Source organism: Capsicum annuum, chromosome 1 (assembly GCF_002878395.1).
Source record: "Capsicum annuum cultivar UCD-10X-F1 chromosome 1, UCD10Xv1.1, whole genome shotgun sequence".
Taxonomy (NCBI): domain Eukaryota; kingdom Viridiplantae; phylum Streptophyta; class Magnoliopsida; order Solanales; family Solanaceae; genus Capsicum; species Capsicum annuum.
The window spans coordinates 254079376-254103717 of NC_061111.1; the positions used below are offsets into that span (position 1 = coordinate 254079376).

At 34.6% G+C, this 24342-nt stretch overlaps 2 protein-coding genes and 1 non-coding gene across 18 annotated transcripts; 2 read left to right on the forward strand and 1 right to left on the reverse strand.

The window, feature by feature from the left end:
• Window positions 1-2798: 2798 nt before the first annotated feature.
• Window positions 2799-2871, forward strand: TRNAK-CUU. Its single transcript has one exon. It is a non-coding gene; the product is annotated as a tRNA-Lys (tRNA).
• A 2095-nt stretch (window positions 2872-4966) lies between these two features.
• Window positions 4967-10456, forward strand: LOC107851327. The gene is made up of 9 exons (XM_016696292.2): window positions 4967-5291; window positions 6975-7040; window positions 7118-7213; window positions 7300-7332; window positions 7428-7510; window positions 9267-9328; window positions 9423-9477; window positions 9891-9961; window positions 10053-10456. Exons 1-9 carry the CDS (start codon window positions 5024-5026, stop codon window positions 10084-10086), a joined length of 768 nt encoding a protein of 255 aa, XP_016551778.1. The 5' UTR covers window positions 4967-5023; the 3' UTR covers window positions 10087-10456.
• A 1289-nt stretch (window positions 10457-11745) lies between these two features.
• LOC107851271 lies at window positions 11746-24097 on the reverse strand. Of its 16 annotated transcripts, none has more exons than XM_047402218.1 (9): window positions 23164-24097; window positions 22301-22368; window positions 21193-21321; window positions 19328-21036; window positions 18706-19053; window positions 17817-18519; window positions 17114-17228; window positions 16935-17021; window positions 11746-12269 (listed from the first exon to the last, which is right to left on the reverse strand). In XM_047402218.1, the coding sequence occupies exons 4-6, from the start codon at window positions 21000-21002 to the stop codon at window positions 18500-18502; spliced, it is 2043 nt and encodes a 680-aa protein (XP_047258174.1). In that variant the 5' UTR covers window positions 21003-21036; window positions 21193-21321; window positions 22301-22368; window positions 23164-24097; the 3' UTR covers window positions 11746-12269; window positions 16935-17021; window positions 17114-17228; window positions 17817-18499. The 16 variants fall into 16 exon arrangements, with proteins under 16 accessions (XP_047258174.1, XP_016551757.2, XP_016551721.2 ...); XM_016696271.2 differs by lacking the exon at window positions 21193-21321 and having other exon boundaries at window positions 19328-20750; window positions 20826-21036; window positions 23117-24097; XM_016696235.2 differs by having other exon boundaries at window positions 23117-24097.
• Between the last annotated feature and the right edge of the window lie 245 nt (window positions 24098-24342).

The window sequence follows — 24342 nt, forward strand, 5'->3', positions numbered from 1 at the left end:
CCCATAAACACATGAAATAGGGATCGACCCATGCTAGGCTTATGCCCCTGGGATACCACCCGATAAGAGAGAACTCCCATCACTTAGTTCAATTAATCTTTGAGATTGTTATTTCGGTCGCCACCACATTTTTGATACTTTGAAACAATGATACATCAATAGGAACCAAGTAATAGGCCTTCTATACAATAACGATGTAATAAAGACTCATTGGTACATCAACAATGTGTTTCAGAATCATCAATATCACAACAATGAAATAAGAGCCTTTTGGTATATCAATGAAACATTTTGACACTTTATAGAATGGAAACAAATTCGTTGGTAACGTAGAACAATACATGTTTTAGGACAACCTCGGAATCTTACTTGATGGAACATTGGTGTTTTCATGCCAAAGAACATTGTTAGAGTATGCTTTACATACCTCGTCGTAGATTCGGATACCAATTCAACACAACTTCCCGCCTTTACAAATCACTTATCTACAATGAAATGTTTGGCATCTAGTATTAGCAACCCAACACCACAATTCTCTTCCATAATTCCATACTACCCATATTTGCAAAACATTCCAAAAACCAACTTGAACAATAGGTTTATGTGTATGTATATATATATAATCATCATTTCAATACCACATCATCAATACCACATCATCACACCAAATTCCTTCACAATTCAATATAATCCAACATCATTTCCCAATCATCTTTCAACAACAATCAAATAACATACTTCTTATGCTCACATGCATATATATATATATATATATATATATATATATATATATACATATCCATATAAATAACACCAACATAATTTACATCCTTACCATAAAATGGCCCTTTTGATTTCGAAGTCCTGTTGGCACAAATAAGGGGTGCTTCTCGAAGCCCTTGAGATGGTGAACACAACTACGGAATCAATTTAGATTTTCTACGGTTGAATCACAAGATAATTGGAGTTGAAATTTGGCTAGGGTTTCTTAGTCTTCAATAATGGATAATAAATAATGGATATGAGGCTAAGTATATGTATATAATGACCAATTTTCGTTCATGAGGTGATGGAAAATGACCATATTGCCCTTAAAAATTTAAGTAAATCCGAATCTGTCCATGGTGGACTGTTTTGATAGGCTAAAGTAAATCGGCCATAACTCTTTGCTCCGACATCGGATTTGGGTGAAATTGGTATCGTTAGAAAGATAATTCAAAGGTCTTTCATTTCATATAAAGTAGGCCACCCAGTTCATCCTGTACAAGGAGTTATGATCGTTTGAAGTTGACCCTAAAAATCTGTTTTGAGAGGCTGAAGTAAAACGAGTATAACTCCTTACTTAGATGTTGGATTTGGATGAAACCAATTGCATTGGAAATAAGACTTAAAGATCTTTCTTTTGATATGTGGTAGCTCTCCCAGTTCATTATATTGAGGGAGTTATGATCGTTCAAAGTTGACCCAAAAAACTGGCAGGCCTCAGTAGTTTTCCTGCACATTTACTGTTCACATCCCGGCCACCGTTTTAAAGTTTCGAACGTGCTCGCTTATATCCGAAACTTATCCCTTTTTGGAAATCTTTATATCGTTGGAAATCTTATTCAATAACCTTCGTATGGAACCATCGACGGGAAAATTCCGGTATAAATAAAGTCGATTCCTATACACATATAAGCAAACTATACACTTGAAACCATCTCAAAATAATCAATACTCATACTTAAACTCATATATACCTAACTTAGGATCAATACATATACTCCAACACATATAACAATGGCTAATGCACGTAATTAAGTACGGGGTGTTACAAAAATACGTTGAATCATTTATCAAAAGTACTAAAGCAAAATTTACTAATGATTTAGGGAGTAAACATATTATTCCTTCCCTCCTCCACCTTTTTTTTTTTAATGTATTATTAAAGGGGGGAGAACAAGGACTAATTAAAAAAAAATGAAAAAGAAATGCAATGCATGTTCCTTGCCTATTGCTTGAAATTTGAATTATCCACTTAATTGCATAAGGTATCTAATATTTGAAATTTACTGATTTAATTAATTTGAATTTTCGTCAAATATTAATAAAGCATATGTTTATGGGGACAAGTTGCTCCTTACGTACAATGTAGAAAGAAATTTTCTATTTTGAGAACTTAAATTTGATACTTTAGTTTGGCTAATAACAATGAAGGGATTTTAATGTCTCATCATATTGGACCTTGATTATATCAGATGTCGTAATTAAATTAGTGTTAGGTAAGACGGAACGTGTAGCACTTTAGTCCTTAACAAATGCCTTTTGCCTTGAACTATTAATAGTCGAGTCGAATTTGATGTATCATAGGAGATTATATTGCCTTAGCCTAGATCAGAATGAAAGCTTGGCCTAGGATTAAAGCAACATCGGTATAATCATCGAATCTCTAATCACTTTTATGGAATAAAGCCAATGATTAGAGGGATTGATATATAACGCAACATCCTCGACCTATCGTCAGATTTTAAATTGATAGAATATTGTGGTTGCTTTGTAGTTTCACACTATGAAATGAAGAGCTTCAAAAATATCAATTTTTGTGTGTAGATTAACTAGCAGAAGTATTGGATGATGAATCAAAAGCCAGTTACTATATTAAACGACATGTTAATTTAGATTCCACAAAGGTTTTTGGTCAATTAATATAACAAGACAGTGGTCATGAAAATCGAAATCCGCTAAGAAGTGTAAAATTATTCACTTGTTGAATCAACAAGCTTAGAACATAAGAAAATCTCAACACATTAAAAATAAGAGCCCGTCTAGCTCAGTTGGTAGAGCGCAAGGCTCTTAACCTTGTGGTCGTGGGTTCGAGCCCCACGGTGGGCGCTAAACCATTTTTGTGTTAAAATTTCATTTATTTTTACCATTATTTTTGTTAAAATTTCATCTAGTGATAAAGTTCAATAATGGAGGGATTTGTTTGTTAATTTGTTCATGATAACAATAATGACATGTATTGGAGGAATTTATTTTGGTTAATTTGTTCTTGATAACGATAACGATATAGTTTATAGTCAAGGAGCGAGCACCTGTGCGGCTGATGTTTACATCAAGATAAGTTGCTTATTAACAATAATGATATAGTTTCATTCAGTGATAAAGTTCAAAGTAATGGAGGAATTTTTTTTGTTAATTTGTTAATGATAACAATAACGATATAGTTTTGGATTCACGAAGTGAGCATTTGTTCGACTAAGGTTTTCGTCAAGATAAATTGCATATTACATTCCATGGCAATACGATCCTTCTAATTTAGAAATTTAGTGATAAAGTTCAAAGTAACGGAGGAATTTGTCAATTTGTTTGTCACTTTATTCATGATAACGATATAGTTTCGGAGTCATGGAGCGAGCATCTGTGCGACTGATGTTTGCATCAACATAAATTACATATTACATCCCTTGCAATTAGGGGTGTGCATCGGTTCGGTTCGGTTCAATTTTATGTGTTATTGGTTCGGTTTATCGGTTTTCGATTTTTAAATATGCAAAACCAATAATAACCAACTAATAAGATATTTTCTTTTCGATTTTCGGTTTTTGGTGCTTAACGGTTCGGTTTTCGATTTAACCAATAAGAAAATACTCATAAAATAAAAATAGTAACAACTAAAAAAAAAAAAAAAACTTAGTTTCTGCCAAAATCATACGCAATACGTTTTAGTTTACAAGAATCTTCAAACTTGAACTGAATGTTAGTTCGGAAAAAACTGAATCCCAATTATTGGAAGCTACTAAATGCTTCAAGCTTTCCAATACGACAATACCCGAGCTTTGTACTGTTCCTTTGTTGCACTGAATAGGTTAATACTTTGTGAATCTCTAAACTGTGAATACGTAGTGTGTGTATATATATTAGTAATATAAATATTTATATATATAACACAAATAGGAGTAAAATAATAACTTAGTGTATCCTTATTGGGTTATCGGTTTAACCGATAACCCAATAAGTTAAAACCAAAACCGAACCGTTTACCCAATAAATTTTTTTAAAAAATCAATAAAAAATCGTTAACCCAATAACATTTTTATCGATTCGTTTATTGTCGAGCTGTTGCATGAATGCAATGTCACCTTTCATCAACGTTTTCTCTCTAAAGAGTATTTATAAATTGTAGAATAATAAGAAGCATTTATAAATTATATAGAATAATAATTGACGAACGTCGAATAAGAAACTAAGAAAAATAAAAAGTTTTAATACATTTTATTTTTAGTTTGAACGATAAACAATAAATTTTATGAACTTTATAATAATTGTCTGTAAGAATGGTTGAGTTGGTGCAATATGTGTTATTTTGTAAGAGAGACCAACGATCGATTCTTCCTATCAACATCTTTTCAATCGAGTTCGTCCCAACGAACTTGCCTAATTCAATTTACATTTCTTCTATAAGTTTACAAATTACTACACATGAACGATTTTGTCCGATGTGCACCCACAGAGTAAATTAAAGTAAGAAAAATAAATAATTTCCAACAGTTTGGAGTTTAATTACAGAAAATCTTGATATTTTGTATAATTATTGAAAATTTTGATTTTGGATTTGTCGAGATACATAATTAACTCCCGATACATCTAACGAAGATATATTTTTCTCGATACATTTTTTCAATTTTTAGTACGCCGAAATACATAATACATCAAGATATATTTTTTTCTTTTTAAAGTTTTATAATTAGTTGTTGATATATCTTTTGTGATCTTGGGTCTATTCAGATATATAATTAGTTTCTGGTATATTTAATGAAGATACATGATTAATTAAAATTTTTGTAATTACTTTGTAATAGTTGGATTTTGTGAAAATACGATAAATTAAGATGTATGTTTATGTTATTTTTTTCATTAAAGTATACATGTTTAGAAAGTAAATGAAAAATATTTATACATTAAAAACTATATATATATTTAAATTTTTTATAATAAGCTTTGGGTCCCCTAGGGTTTAGCCCACTCTTCTTCTTCCCGGAAAATGGCATCAATACTAAAGCAAACTTCCAAGCTCGCCGGAAAATTACTATCAACAACAACGATCGACACCACGCGCTCAATATTCCCACGCGCCGCCTTCACCGGAACCGTCAGCGGCGGTTCCGTACGATTTGCATCGACGTCAGGATTCAGTTACCTAGAGAAGAAAAATGCTCCTCGGCGATTACCGGCGGTGTACAGTTACCTTCTTCAGGCCGATGAACGGAGTCATTCTACTGGAAATGAAGCTATTCCTAAAATTACACTGAGTATCCTCTATAGCTCTAACTCGATTTTACTTGATAATTTTTGTTTAACACTTTTGGTTTATTGAGAGTTTAATTTGGTAAAATTTTGGAGCTGAATTGGGTTAGGTTAATGCATTTGATAACATAAATATCAAATCTCCACCCTTATAAAGTAATTACAAAAATCGCTACTAATTATGTATCTTCGTTGGATGTATCGTGGAGCTAATTATCTATCTCGATAGACCCAAAATCAGAAAAAAATGTATCGGGAGCTAATTATATATCTTTACAAAGGAAAAAATGTATCCTCGTTGGATGTATTAGGAGCTAAATTTGTATCTCGACAGAACCAAAATCGGGATTTTCAGTAATTATGCAAAATGTCGTGATTTTCTGTAATTAAGCTCCTAACTGTCGGTATTTATGTTGTTTGCCCTTTAAGTCCAAGATGTCTAGTACTACTTCCTCAATTTAATTTGATACTCAGTTTCATTACATTCCCTCCTTCACAATTTTGTACATTTTTGGAGTTAAACTGGGCTAGGTTACTACATTAAGAAACTGCATGAAAAGTATTATAAATTGCAATTATCCTCTGTAAAATGGTAACAACAACATACCTAGTGTAATTCCACAAGTGGGGTCTGTGGAGAGTAGCATGTACAAGACCTTACCCCTATCTTTGTGGGGGGTAGGAAGATTGTTTCCGATAGACCCTGGACTCGTTAAAACGGTGAAGTATATTTTAAATAAATGCATTAATCGGTCTGATTTAGCTCCAAAATGTCTAGCACTATTTCCTCATTTTTGGTTTATTATTCTGAGAGTTTAATTTGGTAAATTTTTGGAGCTAAGTTGGACTAGGTTACTGCATTTCCTTAAAACTAAAAGTTAGATATAGGAAATTGCACGGAAAATATTATAAGTTGCAACTATTTTCTGTAAAAATAAAAATGAAAATTATGCACCCAAGGGTGTGCCTAGTGGTCAATGAAGTGGGTTGCGAACTTGAGGTCTTATGTTCAAATCCCAACAAGGCAAAAAACACTGGGTAATTCTGTCTTAGCCTTAGTGGACAGAGTTACCTAGTATTTGTTGTTGGTGGGAGGTGGCAAGTATCCCGTGGATTTAGTTGAGTTACCTAGTACTTTTGCAGTGTTGCTACAGTATTTGAGTCACTGGCTTAATATTTTGGATCCGCCTCTGTCAAAAGTTGAACGTCTAGGTTCTTTGTTTCTGTTTGGAAGATTAAAATCGTTTTATTTACATGAAATCTGTTTAGGCTATGTGGAATTGAGAATCTGTCTTTATTACAATGCCCTTGTGTTCAAATGAGTGATATATTATGCATTCATTCTGCACTAAAAAGTTTCAGATCGTATAGATTCAGGGACGTGACTATACAGCATCCACTAGCGTAACGCCTCTTTGATTAGGTTGTTTTATGTTGAGCTGAGATTTTAGGCTTCAGTTCATCGTCATTTGGTTTAATTAAAAATCAGATTACAGATGGGTGGTGTTTTAGTGCGAGACGGTGGGGGTGGGGAGACTAGAAAGTACATGTGGGGAGGCTTGTTTGACATTAATCTGTTCTCTCTAAAATTTTTGAGTGTGCCACTTGTACAATTGCTATTGAGTAGATTGTTACATCCATATGACCCGTGTTTGGGTCATCTTGGTCTCACTGTTACCTTCACACAGGTCATGTTTCTGTGAGCTTTGCGGGATATGTTGACGCTAGAATCCACACAGAAGACACTACTACAGGTAGGTTTCTTCTTGATTTATAATATTGGACAGCATACACAGCTAATATGTCTGAGAAAATTGGGTATTGTGTGTAGCGAGCACAAAGAATAAGAAAAAAAAGGCTAGCAAGAAGAAAGGGAAAAAAGGGAAAAAAGGGAAGAAAGCTATTCAGAAGCCAAACGCCAGTACACGTAAGGAGTTATTTTAAAGAATATGTTCAGCAGTTACGTTGACTTTTAAATGTGTAATTATTAATGAAGTTGTTTTCCTTCTGCAGCTAGCAAACCTCGTATAAGAAGTATTAACACAGGTCTGTTAAGTTCTTTGATTTGACTTTTTTTTGACAAGATGTGAACAATATGTCCCCGTAAATGCTATCACAAAGACATTTGTATTGATCTGCAGCTGGCAATAAAATTGTTATGAAGCTTGATGTCAAAAATGCTCATTGGTTGAGTGAAAGAGTCAGGGAAAGGATCATACTCATGGTTAGTTTCTTTTTCTTTCTTTTAATCTTTAATATTATGTCCTTGAGCAAATGTCACGTGAAATTCGGTTGACTGTGCTTTGCTTCATCTTGCTTTCATTAGTTCCGGGTTTCCATTCTTTCTATAATTTCAAATTGACTTCATGGAAATAAAATAAGTTTCTTAGAATCTGTGTGTTGAGAGCTATTTTTTTTGAAGATGCACTAGGTTTAATAAAACATCATTATCTTGTAAAAAATTTCTTAGTATATTTGCATTTTGAATTTTATTCTGATAAAAGGAAGTTTAAGTGGAATTAACTTGACATTTGAATCCTAATAAAAAGAACTAGACTTTTGAATCTTTATTGTGTATGTGTCGATCGTGTGCCATCTGGTTGAATGCGATGACTAAATTTTAACTCCTTATCGTAGTTTGCAGAAATATAGTTGTAGCCCCCTTTATTCCCTTTGTTTTTTGCAACCACTTGAGAGATAGATATGAAGAATATAACGAGGTCAGAGCACATCTATGGAACATCATTTGGCCATTCTTACATCGCCATTACGTTGATAGACTTTCTCTCTGTACAACCCAGTCTTCCAGCACTGCCGAGCTCTTTATGTCCTCTAACATTTGAATTAAAGGTCGTTGATTGAGGTCGAGTGATCTGGTCAATTTTGTGATCTTGTTTATTCCTACAGTTTTAACTTGAGAATTAACTTTGTAAAAAGGAAAAGATAAATGCTTGTTGGAATATTTTTAGTGTCCATCCTGAAATGAACTATTAGATCGTAGAATACTGGAAAGGGTCAGGTATCGCACCATAAACCACCCTCAAGTTATAACTTTGGTTCTAAGTAAAGGAAAAGGGTGAACAGAGAACCGCCAGGAAATTCTGTTAAAAAGGGTGTTTCCTGGTGTATTTCATGTGTAGTTTCTCATGGTTCATGCTTCTGCCGTTTCTCAAAAGCACATATCTTCTAGGTGAATTTGAGGGGTTCTGTTGCAAGCTGAGTTTGATGTCTTAGAAGCATTTTTCTACGAAACGTTTTTCTAGTCTTTTTTAAGTCCTCCTTTGGGTGAGGCGTGCAATTCAACTGTTTTATTATTCGGACAAAATATCTAAAAATTCTTGCTCTCTGAAGAACTTCATTTCTCGTAATCTAAGGCTATGTTGTCAAAAGATTTTACCATAAAAGTAGTGTTGCTGCAGACTTAGAATAGCTAGATAGTTCTCTTTGTTAACGACATAAACTTTTAGATGAACTGATTTAGCGGTTCAACCTGGAATAAGAACAGGTAGACATTCTGTTCGAGTCTCACCAATGCCTGTTAACTAATATTTTCATGTGTTTGGCCAATGAAAAGGATCTTTCACATGAGGCTCGCACATGAGGGAGCACGTTATGTAGATAAATAGATAGAAGTATCTCTCGTCTTGCGCTTCTGAATGGCTGTGTCTGCTCTAATATTAACTGAAACAGTCTTGGTCAGAGCCACTAGTCAATACAACACATTAGGTTCTTCCTTTCTCATCGATAAGTATAATTCTACATGCTACTACTAGAAAATCTAAAGCTTTACAAATGACATAGACAAGCCATAGGTGTCGAATTGGAGGTATCTCAATTGATTTAACTGTAAACATTTCCACTGGTTCTGATATTAGGATGTCAAAAATAAACGAACTGCTGCTATGTTGTGTCCAATCTGAAATCAAGTCTTTTTCTTAAGCACTTTACTATAGGAAAATGACTTTCCGATGGCCATGCAGGAAGAGAGTCGGATCAAGGATGGGGAGCTTGTGCTTACTTCAACTAAGACTAGAAAACAAGAGTTAAAATCAGCTCTCGAGTGATTTCAAATTCTTCGTTTCTTTTGCTCATCCTTTACCATGCAATGATGCTATCCTGCTCTATTTGTTTTCCAGGAATAATTTCGAAGATGTCGTGGCCAAAAAGCAGAAAGTGCTTGGGAAATTCCAGGTATTATTGAGTGTATTTTCTGACAAACGGAGTATTATATATACTCAATAGGAAGAGACGTGCTATCTAAAAAATCTCTAATTAGATTCTGCTGGATCGGTGCATTTTTTCCATCTAAATCGAATGCCTAAGGTAGAGCGAGGACAATGAACCACATATTAGCACCTATGTTGCTTTGACTCGTCAAAAATGTCAATGGGTGCGCGTCGGATTCGCCAGAAATAGTGGATTTTTGAAGAATCCGACACGGGTGCGGCATAAAAAATGAAAAGTCTGCGCAACTTAGATTAGCACTGTTGGATACAGTGTTATTTTCAAATATCATCCGTTGAATGTTTTTGCTTGTCGTCTTTAATCGCCTGTGATGCTTGTTGAGAAAAACTAAATAACCGCTTCTGCTGGTGATTAAACAGGAAATAATCAATGCTGCCTCATATGCGCCGCTACCACCTTCTGACGGGCTTGTGAAAAAGATTTCCAAGTTGTAAGATCTCTTCACCATTTTCTTTTCTGCAGTTCTCGTTTTCGCTACTATTCTGTATCTGTAAATCTAGTACCAATTCTTACTACTTCAGGGCTGCTATGGGGAAGGAAAAAAAATTTGCTTGAGAAGCAAGTCTGTGTTATATAAAAAGAAAGCTTCGACGGATGATGGGATCGTGAAGTCGAAAGTTTACTGAAGAAACTCTGGTTTGTAGCTTCTTCTGCTGTTGATTATAGTTCAAATACGCGGCCGAAAGAGTCCACAGCTGACTCGATGAACATTTCAAAGGCGTCGCGTCGCGTATTAGCCTCTAGCATTTTTCAGATCATATGGTTATTGTCATTCTCATAGGCTTGTAACCACAAATAATCCATTGTTTCTAAGAACATGACCTAGGCTGTGATAAAATTTTAGGTAGATGTGGTTGACACATTACACACAGTTCTTTTTGAGTTTGTATTTTGTGTCTTGCATGTTCAAATTACTTGCCTGGAATTGGGGTGTGCATCGGTTGGTTCGGTTTGGTTTTACATGTTATCGGTTTTCGGTTTTTAAATATGCTAAACCAATAACAAAATATATTTTTTGATCGGTTTTCGGTTTATCGGTTTTTAGTCCTTAACGGTTCGGTTTTCGATTTAACCGATAAGAAAATACTCATAAAATAGAAATAGTAGTAACTAACATGAAAAATAAGCGAATCTTAGTTGCAAACACAAATACTACATAATGTATTTTAATTTACAAGAATCTTCAATTTTTAACTAAATATTAGGAGAAATTAAGAGTTTGTATAATTGAAATAATAAGATTGTTAATTTGTAGAGATTAAAGAGAAATATCTAATTTGTATATAAATATATATATGTATATATTGTTGGATTATCAGTTTACCCAATAAAAAAAAATTGAACCGAACCAATTATCCAATAATTTTTTTTTTTAAATTATTAAAAAATTATTAATTCAATAATCCAATAACACTAAACCAATAATATTTTTTTCGATTCGGTTTATCGGTCGGTTTGGTTTTTGAACAGCTCTAGCCTAAAACATACACTATAGTACCAAAGACGACTCCATTTTCAGAACTCGAACCTGAAATCTCCAGTTAAGGATAGATGAGTTATTTTGCATCCACACAACTTTTAGTGGTGTTCATACTACTTTGCAAATAGCAACAGTGGGCTTGTTAGATGTTAAAAGTGTGTGAGCGCAAATTTCTCTTTGCCTTAGTTTATTTTTAATCAACTAAGCAAAAAAAAATACAAGCTTTCATGGCACATCAATTCAATCTTCTACTTTACATTTTTTTTTTTTTCAAATGCTATCAAACATTATACAACTTCAATGTCAACAAACTCACACCAGCATATCCCCAACTGGCAAACCAAATATTCAACTTATTTTTAGTTGTGATCCAATGTACATCACCCAAAAATTCCCCAAATAGGAAAAAAAAAAAATGAAACAAAGCAAAAGAATTTCACTAGGTGTGTGTCCCAAAGTCCTGATACCTATATTGTGATAGTATTAGTCGAGAAGCAATCAGACTGGTCCAGACATCATGATTACAAGAAAATATTTCACTAGCAATATGTCCACAAGTGTTCGTACACAAAGTTATCCAATACCTGTACTCTAGTGGAGGTAGCTAGGTAATCGAGGTGCAATCAAACTACCTTGGTCTAGACATCACGATATAATAAAAATAAATTCACCTCCGAATCACATACTCCTCGCCGGACGCCCTATCAAACCTTCTAATCCATTTCCTTCCCATCTTTCCACCCGAACCACTCTCTCCGGCCTCCACGGCAGCTCCTACATGCGCAATATCCAATCCTTTTCCTACCGGCAAAAACACCGACCTCACGATTCTCAATCCACCAATGACACTGTGCCACCTAAAATCTCTTAGACTCACATTTGTCCACACCAATACTGCACCTCGTTGTCCCAATTCAGCCACCTTTAAAATCGTCGAAAAATCGTCCTCTTCACAATCAACAACCAAAAAATCTATCCCCTTTAATGTCTGCACGGCTTGTTCAGTAGCTCCAACAACAACTTCAGGTAAAATTCCAGTGATTTTATCTGTAATTTTTGATAAATATTCTTTTTTAGCATCTTCATTTGTGACAATGCATATATGCCTACCACCTGTTTGATGAATTGCATTAGAGAGACCAATGCTTGTTGATGTATCTCCACCTCGACACCATGTTTCCGCGATCATTTGCGCGTTCCATCCTGCTGCCATGGCAGAAATTAACTCCGCTTCGTTGGATTCTTGTAGCGATTCGCACTGCAAAAATTGCGGGGAAAATGAGGGATGTGTTGATTCGTAATAGGAATATAGAAATTATTGTACGTCAGATAACATTAGAAGTGTTAGTTTCAGAAGATAGAATGTTGTTATGGAACTTATTGGATTGTTGCGAGCAGAGGGCACGGGAGCGAAAATGAGGGATGTGTTGATTCGTAATAGGCATATAGAAATTATTGTACGTCAGATAACCTCAAAAAGTGTTAGTTTCAGAAGATGGAACGTCTTAATGGAACTTATTGGATTGTTGCGAGCAGAAGGAATGGGAGTGAAAATGAGTGATGTGTTCATTCGTAATAGGCGCATATAAAAATTATTATACGGTAAATAACATCAGACATGTTGGTTTCAGAAGCTGGAACGTCTTAATGGAAGTTATTGGATTGTTGCGAGCAGAGGGCACGGGAGAGAAAATGAGCGATGTGAATATTCATAATAGGCATGTAAAAATTATTGTACGTTCAATAACATCAGAAGTGTTGGTTTCAGAAGATGGAACGTACGTCTTAATGGAAGTTATTGGATTGTTGCGAGCAGAAGGAATGGGAGTGAAAATGAGTGATGTGTTCATTCGTAAGAGGCGTATAAAAATTATTGTAGGTAAATAACATCAGACATGTTGGGTTCAGAAGATGAAACGTCTTAAGGTGTTTTCTTCCCAGCAGAAACAATCACTAGGTGTTTTCTTCTCATCTGTTCTAGCCTTGGTAGACAGAGTTACCTGTTGCTGGTGGGAGGTAGCAAGTATCCCGTGGATTTAGTCGAGGTGCGCACAAGCTGGCCCGAACACCACGGTTAACAAAAAAAAAAAATGAATCGTCTTAATGGATGTCCTTGGATTGTTGCGAGCAGAAGGAATGGGAGAGAAAATGGGCGATGAGAAGATTCATAATTGGCATGTAGATCCACCCTGAATCGACCAAAATGGTACAAAAGTTGTAACATAAGAAAACCACAAAAATGTAGATATATGAATAACATTTTTTTCCGAACTCATCGACTCTAAATCATGAATTCACATTTAAAAAAAAAGATAAAAAATAATAAATACTTACAGATTTAACAGTATCAAGATAAGCTTTTGATGCTTTATCAGGTGACCAAACCAACTTCATATCTTTGTATATCTTTTGTTTTTGGAGATTTTGTTTGTAATTTTGTATGAAAATTGTGATTTTTTTTTTTTTACACCAAAGTTTGAAATTATATGTTAGGACAAGAAGTCTAAAAATGTGTTGAACAATTTTATAGGAGACAAAAAGATATTTAATTAATTAATTAGTTTCTAAAAAGTAATTAGATAGGAAAAAGTCAGTTTTTAGATAGTTGACATTAAATCCAGGCAAATCCAACGTGGGTGGATTAGGATTAAAATTTTAGATTTAATTGTAATCTTTTTTTTTTTTGCCTACTTTTAATATATGCCTCTATTTTTCTAATCCTACAAAGAGTAAGATTTTATCCTAAATTAGATAAGAATTAACTCAAGCATTATATATAGATATTTTAATTTGATCTTGATTGATAATTAAATACGTCAATTTTGAAAATTCATTGCTAATAAATATCTTTACTTGGTTTAAGTTGGACTCATAAATACATTTTTCCGAATATACTTTCTCAAATTGTGCATATTATGAATTGATAATACGATTATTATCAAGATTTTTTTTTTTTGAATTTCGAATTTGAAAATTTTTAATTAAAGATGTAGAAATTTTATCCATCCTATCATAATCAGTAATGATAATTGAAATACTTGAATGATAGATATAGTCATAATTTTAACTTTAAGTCGATTTTGAATTTTAATATAACAATTTCAATTACTAATAACGACTTAGTCGAAATATACATAATTCGAATAAAAATTTACTAGAATTTGACAAAATCTATATTTGAATTAATTTTATCTTTCTTTGACTTGGATATAAATATATTACTCTTTGACTTTGAACCATTATTTATTTCTCACTCAATATAGGCCGGTGAGTATGCTAATATTAGTTGTACTTTCCCATCCAACCTATTTTTTTGTTGTTGTTGTAATGTCAAAGATCAACTAATAGTGGCGGATCCACGATTTAGGAGTCGTGAGTATTTGGAAGGTTCGAACACATACATATTGACGTCCAAAGTTTTAAGATTCCGCCTGAAAATTAAAGTATCGAGTTATCTTCTTGGCTTACTCAATACTTTTTAAAATTTTATACCAGATTTTATACATCTTTTATATAATTATACTTTATATGCATCGAATTTAACGGATGCCGGAGCACCACCAATTTAGTTATAGGTTCACCCCTCTTAACCAGGATCCACACACCTAATTATACTATATTTAATTTTTTTTATAATAATATTTTCTTTTTAAAGGCAATGATCAAGCACCGAAGGGTGTGACCTAATGGTTAATGAAGTGGTTGAAAGCCTTAGGTCTCAGGTTCGATCACAGCAGATACAAAACACACTAGGTGATCTGCCCATTTGTAGCCTTGGTGGACAGAGTTACCTGATATCTGTGACTAGTGTAAGGTGACAGATATCCCATAAATTTAGTCGAGATGCGCGAAAATTGACCCAGACACCACAGTTTTCTTTTAAAAAAAAAAGGCAATGACCAAAAACACTATTTTGTGAGTTTCATACAATAACTATCAATAACTATCAGTTGTTTTTTTTACATGCATTTCAAAACATTAGGTTACTTTGTCCACTAGCTAGAACCAGGAGCGGACCTACATTCATTTGTGGATGCTCTGGCACCCACTAAACTCGATGTGGAACAGGTAAAATTACATAAAAAATATACAAAAATAGATATATAATATATAAAAGCATCCACTGAACAAAAAGTTGGTTGGGTGCATTGGTATTTAGGTCGACTTTAATGTTCTCTTCCACTAGAAGGGATGCCCCGGATTCAAACCTCATTGAGGTGAATTTTTGTTTTTTTTCAGTTTTAAAAATTTTTAAGCACCCACTATTTTTAAATCCTGGATCCGCCACTGTAGAACAGATATGGAAAGAATCACCCAGTGTTTCTAGAAATTGAATTTGAAATCACTAGAATCTAGAAACCTCATGGTGCTCAACCCACGTTATTGATCACTAGGTCACACCCTTGGGTGCCACCATTTACGTATTAAAATATAACCTTGTTAAGTAAATAGTGATAAATCAGGTAAAAAAGACGTTCATAAAATATTATCATAGACGTCCATTCAACAACAACATACCTAATGTATTCCCACAATATCATAGAGGTTCATTTTATATATTAAAAAGTCTGACTATTTATATGTATTTTTTGCTGCATATTTAATCCTCTTAGTGTTGTTTGAAAATAGAATTTTTTGGTTCACATTTTTTTTTTTTAAATATTAATATATTAGTTAATACAAGAAGTGGCATCACTTAATTTTATATCCCATGGGTTTATGTTGTTATAATATGTATTAACTTATTCATTTACACAAATTAAAGCCAACATATACATTTGTTAAAAGTGAGGTTTTAAATATGTACCATGATAGCTTTATGTACGAGCTAAGATGATAAAAATACATGCAATTTCATTTTATATATTAGTATATGGTTCTATATATTGTAATCAATAGTTTAAATCTTCACCTTGTTGTCTTTCATTATATAGTCTTAACATATATGAGTTCATAGTTGTAACATATGATCATGGTTAAAGAGATATATATATAACCAATTTTTTTTTTACAGATAATGTATCAAAATCCCCTGAACTTGTCTCTACAACTTACTTTAGTCCTTAAACTTAATTTTTATTTATTTACCCCCTTAAAATCTTTAAAGTTAATTAATTTTTCCCCTTATGCTAACGTGTCATTTAATTTATTTATTTTTAAATGCCACGTCAGCATAAGGGGGGAAATTAATTCACTTTAAAGATGTTAAGGGGGTAAATAAATAGAAGTTCAGGGAGGTTTTGATGCATTATCTCTTTTTTTTTATAATGGTGTCGTTCGTTTAGATATTTTCTATCTGTTATATATACTAAAATATTGTTATAGAAAATATATCTTATAACATAACATGAAAGTCGATTTCAAATAAAACTTAAGACTATTATAGTTCTTAATTCAGATTATGATATTTGAATCTCTAAATATTATAATCCCGCTTTTAAGACTATTATAGTTCTTAATTCAGATTATGATATTTGAATCTCTAAATATTATAATCCCGCTATTTTATTTTATATGAGGTTCTAAATATGACTATCTAATCGATATAAATTCGGACATAAAATCTTTAAGTTTATTAAAATAAAATTTATATGAAGTAGTCATAGAAGCAAAGAATAACATCCAAAATCTTTTGTCCATACACACATTGAATAAATAAATAAAATATACAATTAAAAATGACACTTTTTTTTTCCAAGGACAGCTAGATTTGTGGTTGTCTTAATTTGAACAAGATTAAGTTATATATACTGATAGCGTACTATTATATTGGTGAATTTACGATGAATTTATTATTTTGTCTAAGTGATTGATCGTTTAAATACTTTTTCATCGTAAGGGTATAAACTAAAACTCAACTGAGTTGTACGAAGATTGACCCTTAAGTGCAAAAGCGAAAGAGAGTTTTGAGTGCAATACTTACCCGTTGAGCAGGGAAGGGAAGAAAGTCGATTTTAGTAGTGTGACAGAATCCATTGACAGCTGCGCGATTGATCCACATGGGGTTGATCTGGACAAGATAAAGAATCAAGAGATAAAAAAAGAAATAGAATTAGTCACGTCCCATGATTTTCACCTACTTCATTTACCGTTAGGCCATACCTTTGGGCGCGACTTCTGTGTCCGTCTTATACTTCTCCGGATGGCTCAAGAGCATCTTCTCTTCCACGCGCTTTAGCTCATTGGAACCCCCAACGTTGGCGTTCTTCAAAGAAATCTGGATGAAATCAGGACGAGCTTCAACACCAGCTCGTTTCAGGTGCAGATGCCCAATGTGTAAAGTAATGGATCTTAGGTATAAACTCAACCCCAAAAGCTAGCTTGCAAGGGAAGGATCGTCTCAGCTACAGACGCCCAATGTGTAAAGAAATGGATCTTAGGCATAATACCAAAAGCTAGCTTATGAGGGAAGGATCGTCTCCAATGTGTAAAGAAATGGATCTTAGGCATAACCCCGAAAGCTAACTTACGAGGAAAGGATCATCTCAGGTGCAGACGCCCAATGTGTAAAGAAATGGATCTTAGGCATAACCCCAAAAGCTAGCTTACGAGGGAAGGATTGTTCGTGTCCATACAAGCAGACCATTTTTTTCCTCATCCAACCGACGCGGACTTAACAATATGCAATGAATCAGTCAACCCTAATATATTTTTTTTCCAGATAACTAGTAACTAGCATGAAAAAACGAACATCCAACAATGTGTAGCATAAAATTCTAAAGACAAAACAAATATTAATACTAACAGAAAAATGATAAATGACATGACTTAGAAATAATAAGAAGAGCAATGACCAGAATCTTACATTTGACGATGTCGATTCACTTCATCCAGCTTCGAAAGAAATGAAAAGTCACCAACATTCTTCAAGTGATGCTCGTCTTGCACCAGGGTCTAAGTTGTGTGGACTCTTCAGTTTTGATGCTGCACCCGTGTCGGACTCTTCAAAAATACACTAGTTTTGTCGAATCCGACATGCACCCATTGACATTTTTGAAGAGTCCGAGCAACATAGAGGTCCAGGGTACCTTTCAATAACTTGATCTTGGAGTGGTTGAGATGTTGTACAACACTCATTTGTCTTTGTTCGGCACATAAGGGATTGGGGTAATACCTTGTATGCTATGCTCACACAAAAAGGAATAACAAGTGGTTGGCGAACTACTACGATCTATGGATTTCCCATCTATATCCAATCGCAACGAGTTGAGCACACATACATGGTATCACATTCCCCTATAGCCAAAAAAAGAATGAGATTCGCTCAGTTAGCCAGCCTTCCTGCACCGACGTATGCTGCTATGCCTCTTTCCTCTTCTCTGAAGTCTACAACAAACAAGTGGGAGAGGCAGGTTTCGTAGAAAAGCTTCAACAGATTTATAGACTTCCACTTTTCCTCTTCCCGAGCCGACCTCCCTTGTAATTCTAAGAAGTGGATTTTATCATTTTCATTCTCCTCTGCTCTTAGTACTTGCCTTGTAGAGTGCCTTAGAAAGTGTCTAACCAATCTTCAAAATAAAAAGTTGAAATCATCAAGAAGATCTACATACTGGTCGTGTTGCTCGGACTCTTCAAAAATATTGATGGGTGCGTGCTGGAAACTCCAAAAGTAGTGCACTTTTGGAGAATCCAACACAGATGCGACAACATTTTTGAAGAGTGCATTTTTAATGATTCACTAAATGAAGGAATACCTCTGCTTTCAAGGTTTGAATTGTGCAACCATGAATCATTCAAGTGCATGCATGGTGCAGCTTCAGCTTCAGTAGGCCATTCAGCAGCGACGTCTATTTCATCGAAGTTGATTGGCCTACATTTGCCATCTTTACTTCTTGTAATCGCCCGTAACCAGAGATTACAGTGCACATATACAAGATCATTGAACTTATCAAGCTCCAAGTTTTCTCGTTTATTGTCATGAACACCATCAAAAGTGCTCCAGTTCCATCTACACCAGTGAAGACTACTAGGTTGACTCAAAATCCGTATAGCAGCTCTCTGTAGAGTAGGAATTTCGTAACCATAAGCCATCCACCAATCAGCTGAAGACACATAAGGCAGACTTTTCAATGCGATGACAGTTCAAAGGAGGAAATATGGAATCAACTAGAAATCATGTTTCCTGTATGTTGAAGGTATAAATGTTTACGCATAAATGTTTGCTCTGTGTCGAAAGTTTTGGGTTCAGATGAAACCTTTGCTATAAGGTTACATCCTCCTAAGAAAGAAAAAACTACATGTTTATGTACAAATTATTCGAATAACATGCTAAATGTATGCAAGTGGACTTCCGGGCGATTGAAGAACTAATTGTACCTGGGGCATTCAGTGTCCTTCCCTTTATCGCAAATTCAGTCCCTAGAGCACCTTGGGCATTTATGTATATTGGATGTTCTTTAGTAATTTCTACTTTATCCTTTTCCTCGTAAGACATTTTCGTCATGGCTTCTTGAAAACCATTCCGAATCCTTGAATCCATCTTAAAGCTTGGGTTGTAGAAAATTGAGGGATTAAGAAAAGCTGCTGCTGCATGTACCGGGGATTGAACAAGCATGCTCCATCTTCTGTCAATTATATCCCAAATCGGCATATATTTTCCATCAACATCCTTGTAAAATGCTTTGACAAACATCTTTGCTCTTTCCACTCCCTCGTACATGTAGGCCATAGCAGGTATGTCTCCGTCGACAATCCTTAATAGTTTAAGTAGAGGTTCAGAAACCATAACAGCTTCACGTGCGGATCTCCAAAATCTTTCAACGCACAACAATGACTTAATGGCTTGGACTTCGGGGCGCCTACTATATATGGACGACATCCACTCCGCATGAGAAAACATTTGTTTCAAATTATCCTCTTGAATTACAAGGGCCCTTAAAGAGAGAAAATTTGCCACAAACTTAGTAATTCTTGGTCGTACGAACTCCCCTCCACCTGAAAATTTTCTCATCATATCAAGAATCCAGTCATTACTGTATATGTATTTTGCGATTACATTTCCCTCTTTGAGGACAACATTCACCCAGTCATGCTTGCTGAAATCCTCTAACATTTTATTGATACAATGCGAAGCACACGGAGACCAGAACACCGAGGGGTACTTGTCCATTATAAGCCTTCCGACATATGTGTAACTAGCAGAACTATCTGTAATAACTTGGACAACATTTTTAACGCCAATTTCCAGAACGACTGATTCAAGCAACCCGAATAGATAATGAGGATCATCTGCATGATCAGATACGTCTACGGACCTAAGAAACGCTGTTCCTTTAGCACATGACACAGAAAATACCACAAGGCATTTAGTCCTTCCATCAGACCAGCAATCACACAAGATTGTGCAACCTGTCTCTTTCCATTCATCCCTTAATCTCTTATAACCATCGTTGATATCGATTTTGACTTTCTCCAAAAGGTTAGTGCCCAATTTTTCAGTACATGGAGCTTTATACTCCGCTTCACACTCAATAATAGCATCTACCATTTCCTGATAGTACAAGGACTTCGCAACAGAAAAAGGAATTGCATTGTGATAGAAAAACTCGGCAATCTTCTTATCGGCATGGTCCTGTTTTTGCTTTTGAACATCGTCAACTGCTGGCTGTGAACTAGGAGAACGGCGTGCAAACATAATAGACGGAGGACAAGGACTACCATTCTGTCCACTAAATCCATCACGAGGAGGGCGGATTCCACCGCTAGCTGAAGAACTACTACTTTCCTGACCATTGGCAGCCTGATCCAGTTTTGCTTTCTTAGGATTTTTCTGTTTCTTCGCAGTGTTCAAAATACTTCTAATGTGGTCCCTTACCTTGTTCGGAACTTGAGGACATATTACTATGTCTTTGTTTTTTATTTGAGCCAAATGAAACTTCATTCGGTAAACCCCACCGCTGAAATCCCGCTGACAATAGTTACATCTTACCTTCTGTCTAGTAGCATCAACAAGCGCACAGTGTTCCCAACAGGCATCTCTTCCCCTAACCATAACTATAGACTAAGCAAGAGAGCAATTTTTTTCCCTGTACCAGTAATAATATTATAAACGAGTTGTGAACTAAAGCGCTCTGCATTATATCAAACTCGTAAAAAAAGGGCAGCTCGGTGCACTAAAGCTACCGCGATGCGCAGGATCCGGGAAGGGCCCCACCATAAGGGTGTATTGTACGCAGCCTTACCTTGCATTTCTGCCAGAGGCTGTTTCCAAAGCTTGAACCCGTGACCTCCTGGTCACATGGCAGCAACTTCACCGGTTACTCCAAGGCTCCCTTTCTATATCGAACTAGTACAAGATGAAAAAATTGTCCCTGGATATGAAATGTATAATCAGGTAAGAAATAATGAAAATACCACATCATGTAGATAAATGCTTAAAGTATGGGATTGACAAGAATTCATGACATTGCAATAACCAAGTACAAAAAAACTGCTTTCCTCTTTTTTACATAACTATGGTGTCCGTGTCAGCTCGCACACCCCTCGACTAATTTCATGGGGTACTTACTACTCTCACCAGACCACATTGGATAGATGAAAAAGATCTCCTAGATTTTTGCCTCCACTGAGAATTGAGCCTTAGGCCTCATTTTGTCCCTTTCTATTATGGAACATTCAAAAATATTAGACAACACCCCATTATAATGTTCTTTTATAGCATCTAAGGATGTGGACTAGTGTATCAATGGCATGAGTTGAAAACCGTGAGACCTCGGATTCAAATCTCAGAAGAGTCAAAAGGTACTAGGTAATTTTTTCCCATCTGTCCTAACTTTGGGGAACTAAAATACTTGATACATGTTATTAGTGGGAGGTGACAAGTATCACATCGGGTTAGTTGAGATGATGAAAGCTGAGTCAGATCACGGTTATAAAAAAAAAGATGTTTTATAAAGCTTTCATGACTTCAAATTCATGTAAGTACTCAAAGTTTAATCTCTCAAACTAATTTTTCAACTACTTCATGCTTTTCTTCAACTTCCACTAATACAATATACAAGTCAAATAGATAACCTAAACTCCATTTTCCAGTCAAACATGTTGCAGTCAGAGGCGGATCCAGGATTCGGAGTCTTCGAGTGCCAAGTAGACTCATTGATTAAATTAATCGGAGACTTCAAATCATAAATCCGAGCCAACTTATGGATAAGAGGTTCATTGAATCTCCTTCGACAAAAAACAATGCTATTTATACATGATTAAAACAAAACTATGCTTATATAGTAAATACTGAACTCTAGATAACAAGAAATTTTTCAGAGTTACACTGTAGTGATTGATTAAACTTACTAAAAAGACAGGTTGTCAGCAAATTTCGAACCTACGCCTGTTGGGTGAAATTAAGAGCCTTGTGCCACCTGAACAACAGACCACTTTAGTTGTTTGGGGTGGCAAGTTTGTTATTTATATACTACATTTTATATATAGAGAGAGAGTGTTTTCGTCTAAATTTGCGGGTGGCGTGCACCCCGAGAACCCTTAATAGATCCACCCCTGGTTGTAGTACAAATGCAACAGAGAAAAAAAGAGCAATACACTCTTGTTTCAATTTATTTATTACTTTCCTTTTTAATCTGTTTAAAGAAATAAGTTATTTTTTTCTTTTTTGGCAACTAAATTGCTGTAACTTTCCACATGACATTTTAATACATTCCATGTATCTTTAGTTTGAGACTATAACATCCAAAAGTTTTACTTATTTTTTAAATATCGTGTTAAGTTAAAGTCAGACAAACAAATTAAAACGAATGACTACTAACAATTAACAATTCAACAAAATAACCAGATAGTAAATCAAAACATTTAGTTTAGCTCATAAATTATCCGTTTAACAAAAATTTCATGAATTAATCCGTGCTTCAACTAAAAAAATTTCACAACTATATACACAATACCAAAAAAAAAAGAGCTACTTTTGTGAAATATTATAGCAGCTAATTATAGTAGCAAATCAAAAAATTTAAGTTTACATCATAAATTATTAGGTTAACAAAGTTTTGTTAATTAATTAATTCTTTAACCGAAAAAAAAATAAAATCACAACTTTATAAACAATGCAAAAAAAAGTAGCTAAAAGTGAGCTACTTTTTTTAAATATTATAGTACCTGGTTATAGAAGGATCTAGAATATTCCGCTGGAGAAGAAAATTTACCCGGTGGTTGTTGACTGTTGTCGGAGAAAAAATCGGCGACGACGATCCGAGGAAATGAAAGACTACGGCGATGAATCTGCTTTTACTCGGCCCGGCCGATTTTTTAGGGCGAGTTAGCGAAAAGATCGGTTCCTTGTCTTCTCACGTGATGACCACGTGCTTCATCTATATAGGCTTCTTAAACTTTTTATCACTCGGGTCGGTACCCGGCCCATATTATTGGTTTCGCTGATATATACAGGGACTAGATGTGGAAGGCCCGTGCTATATATATAATATTTTGATTTTTTGGTTTATCCGATTTTTTTTTATTTATTTTGAAAATTCGAAAATCAACCGTTTAACCGAATTTCTAAAATTTGAAACCGAAATCAATTCAAAAAACCGAACCAAAATTAAATTTCGATGCAGTTTTTTGTTTTTTTTTCGGTTTGAACCAAAATATATTCAGTCTTACTCTTTACCATTTACATTTTACAAAGTACAAACCTAGATCCTAATCTCTCAACTTCAAGAGTCACAACTAACATTGTTTGTTGGTTAGAAAGTAGATGGTGGGCCACCTACCGCTAACAATTTTTTTTTTTTTTTTGCTTTTGTTGCTACTATCGTTATATTATTAAATAAAGTTTGAGTTTTGAACCATTGTTGCTGGATTTTAATTCCACTTTAAACTTACAATGCAATAATGTTACTTTTGGTTATTAAGGCTTAATTTTGTTGAAATTTCAAAATCGAACAAATCGATTTGTAGAATTGAATCGAAATAATAAAAATTGAACCGAATTAAACCTAGAATAGATAGAGTTAGGATAAGGAAATTTCAAATTTCACTTCAATAATGGCTAAAGTAAATCCGAATCGATTCATGCACAGACCTACGAGGATGCACTTCTACCCAAAGTTCTTTTCCTTGTCTGTGTAATTAACTCTCATAATTATAGAAGCATCTTAAATGGTAACTGAATCCAATTTCTATTATTCCCGGAAATGTGCAGACTTCAGGAAAACGAAAATTCACACGCAGGACAACAGAAAATGGGGGACTATTTTCCCTTGTTACAAATTGTCGATCCCGTTCAATTATGCACATGAAACGGTGTACTCCTTAAGTCAGACCCTTATTTATACACAACGTGACAAACTTATTTTGCAACTGAAAGCAACCCAGAGAAATTC

Excerpts from the sequence above, each read along its gene's own strand:
- LOC107851327 (XM_016696292.2), top strand. The coding sequence starts at position 5,024 with ATGGCATCAATACTAAAGCAAACTTCCAAGCTCGCCGGAAAATTACTA. Across the intron at positions 7,041-7,117 it reads CACAGAAGACACTACTACAG|CGAGCACAAAGAATAAGAAA; the intron begins GTAGGTTTCTTC and ends TATTGTGTGTAG. Across the intron at positions 9,478-9,890 it reads AAGTGCTTGGGAAATTCCAG|GAAATAATCAATGCTGCCTC; the intron begins GTATTATTGAGT and ends GTGATTAAACAG.
- LOC107851271 (XM_016696266.2), bottom strand. The coding sequence starts at position 21,002 with ATGGTTAGGGGAAGAGATGCCTGTTGGGAACACTGTGCGCTTGTTGAT. Across the intron at positions 19,054-19,327 it reads AAGGACACTGAATGCCCCAG|CTGATTGGTGGATGGCTTAT; the intron begins GTACAATTAGTT and ends ATGTGTCTTCAG. Across the intron at positions 18,520-18,705 it reads TTCAAACCTTGAAAGCAGAG|ATTGGTTAGACACTTTCTAA; the intron begins GTATTCCTTCAT and ends TTTATTTTGAAG.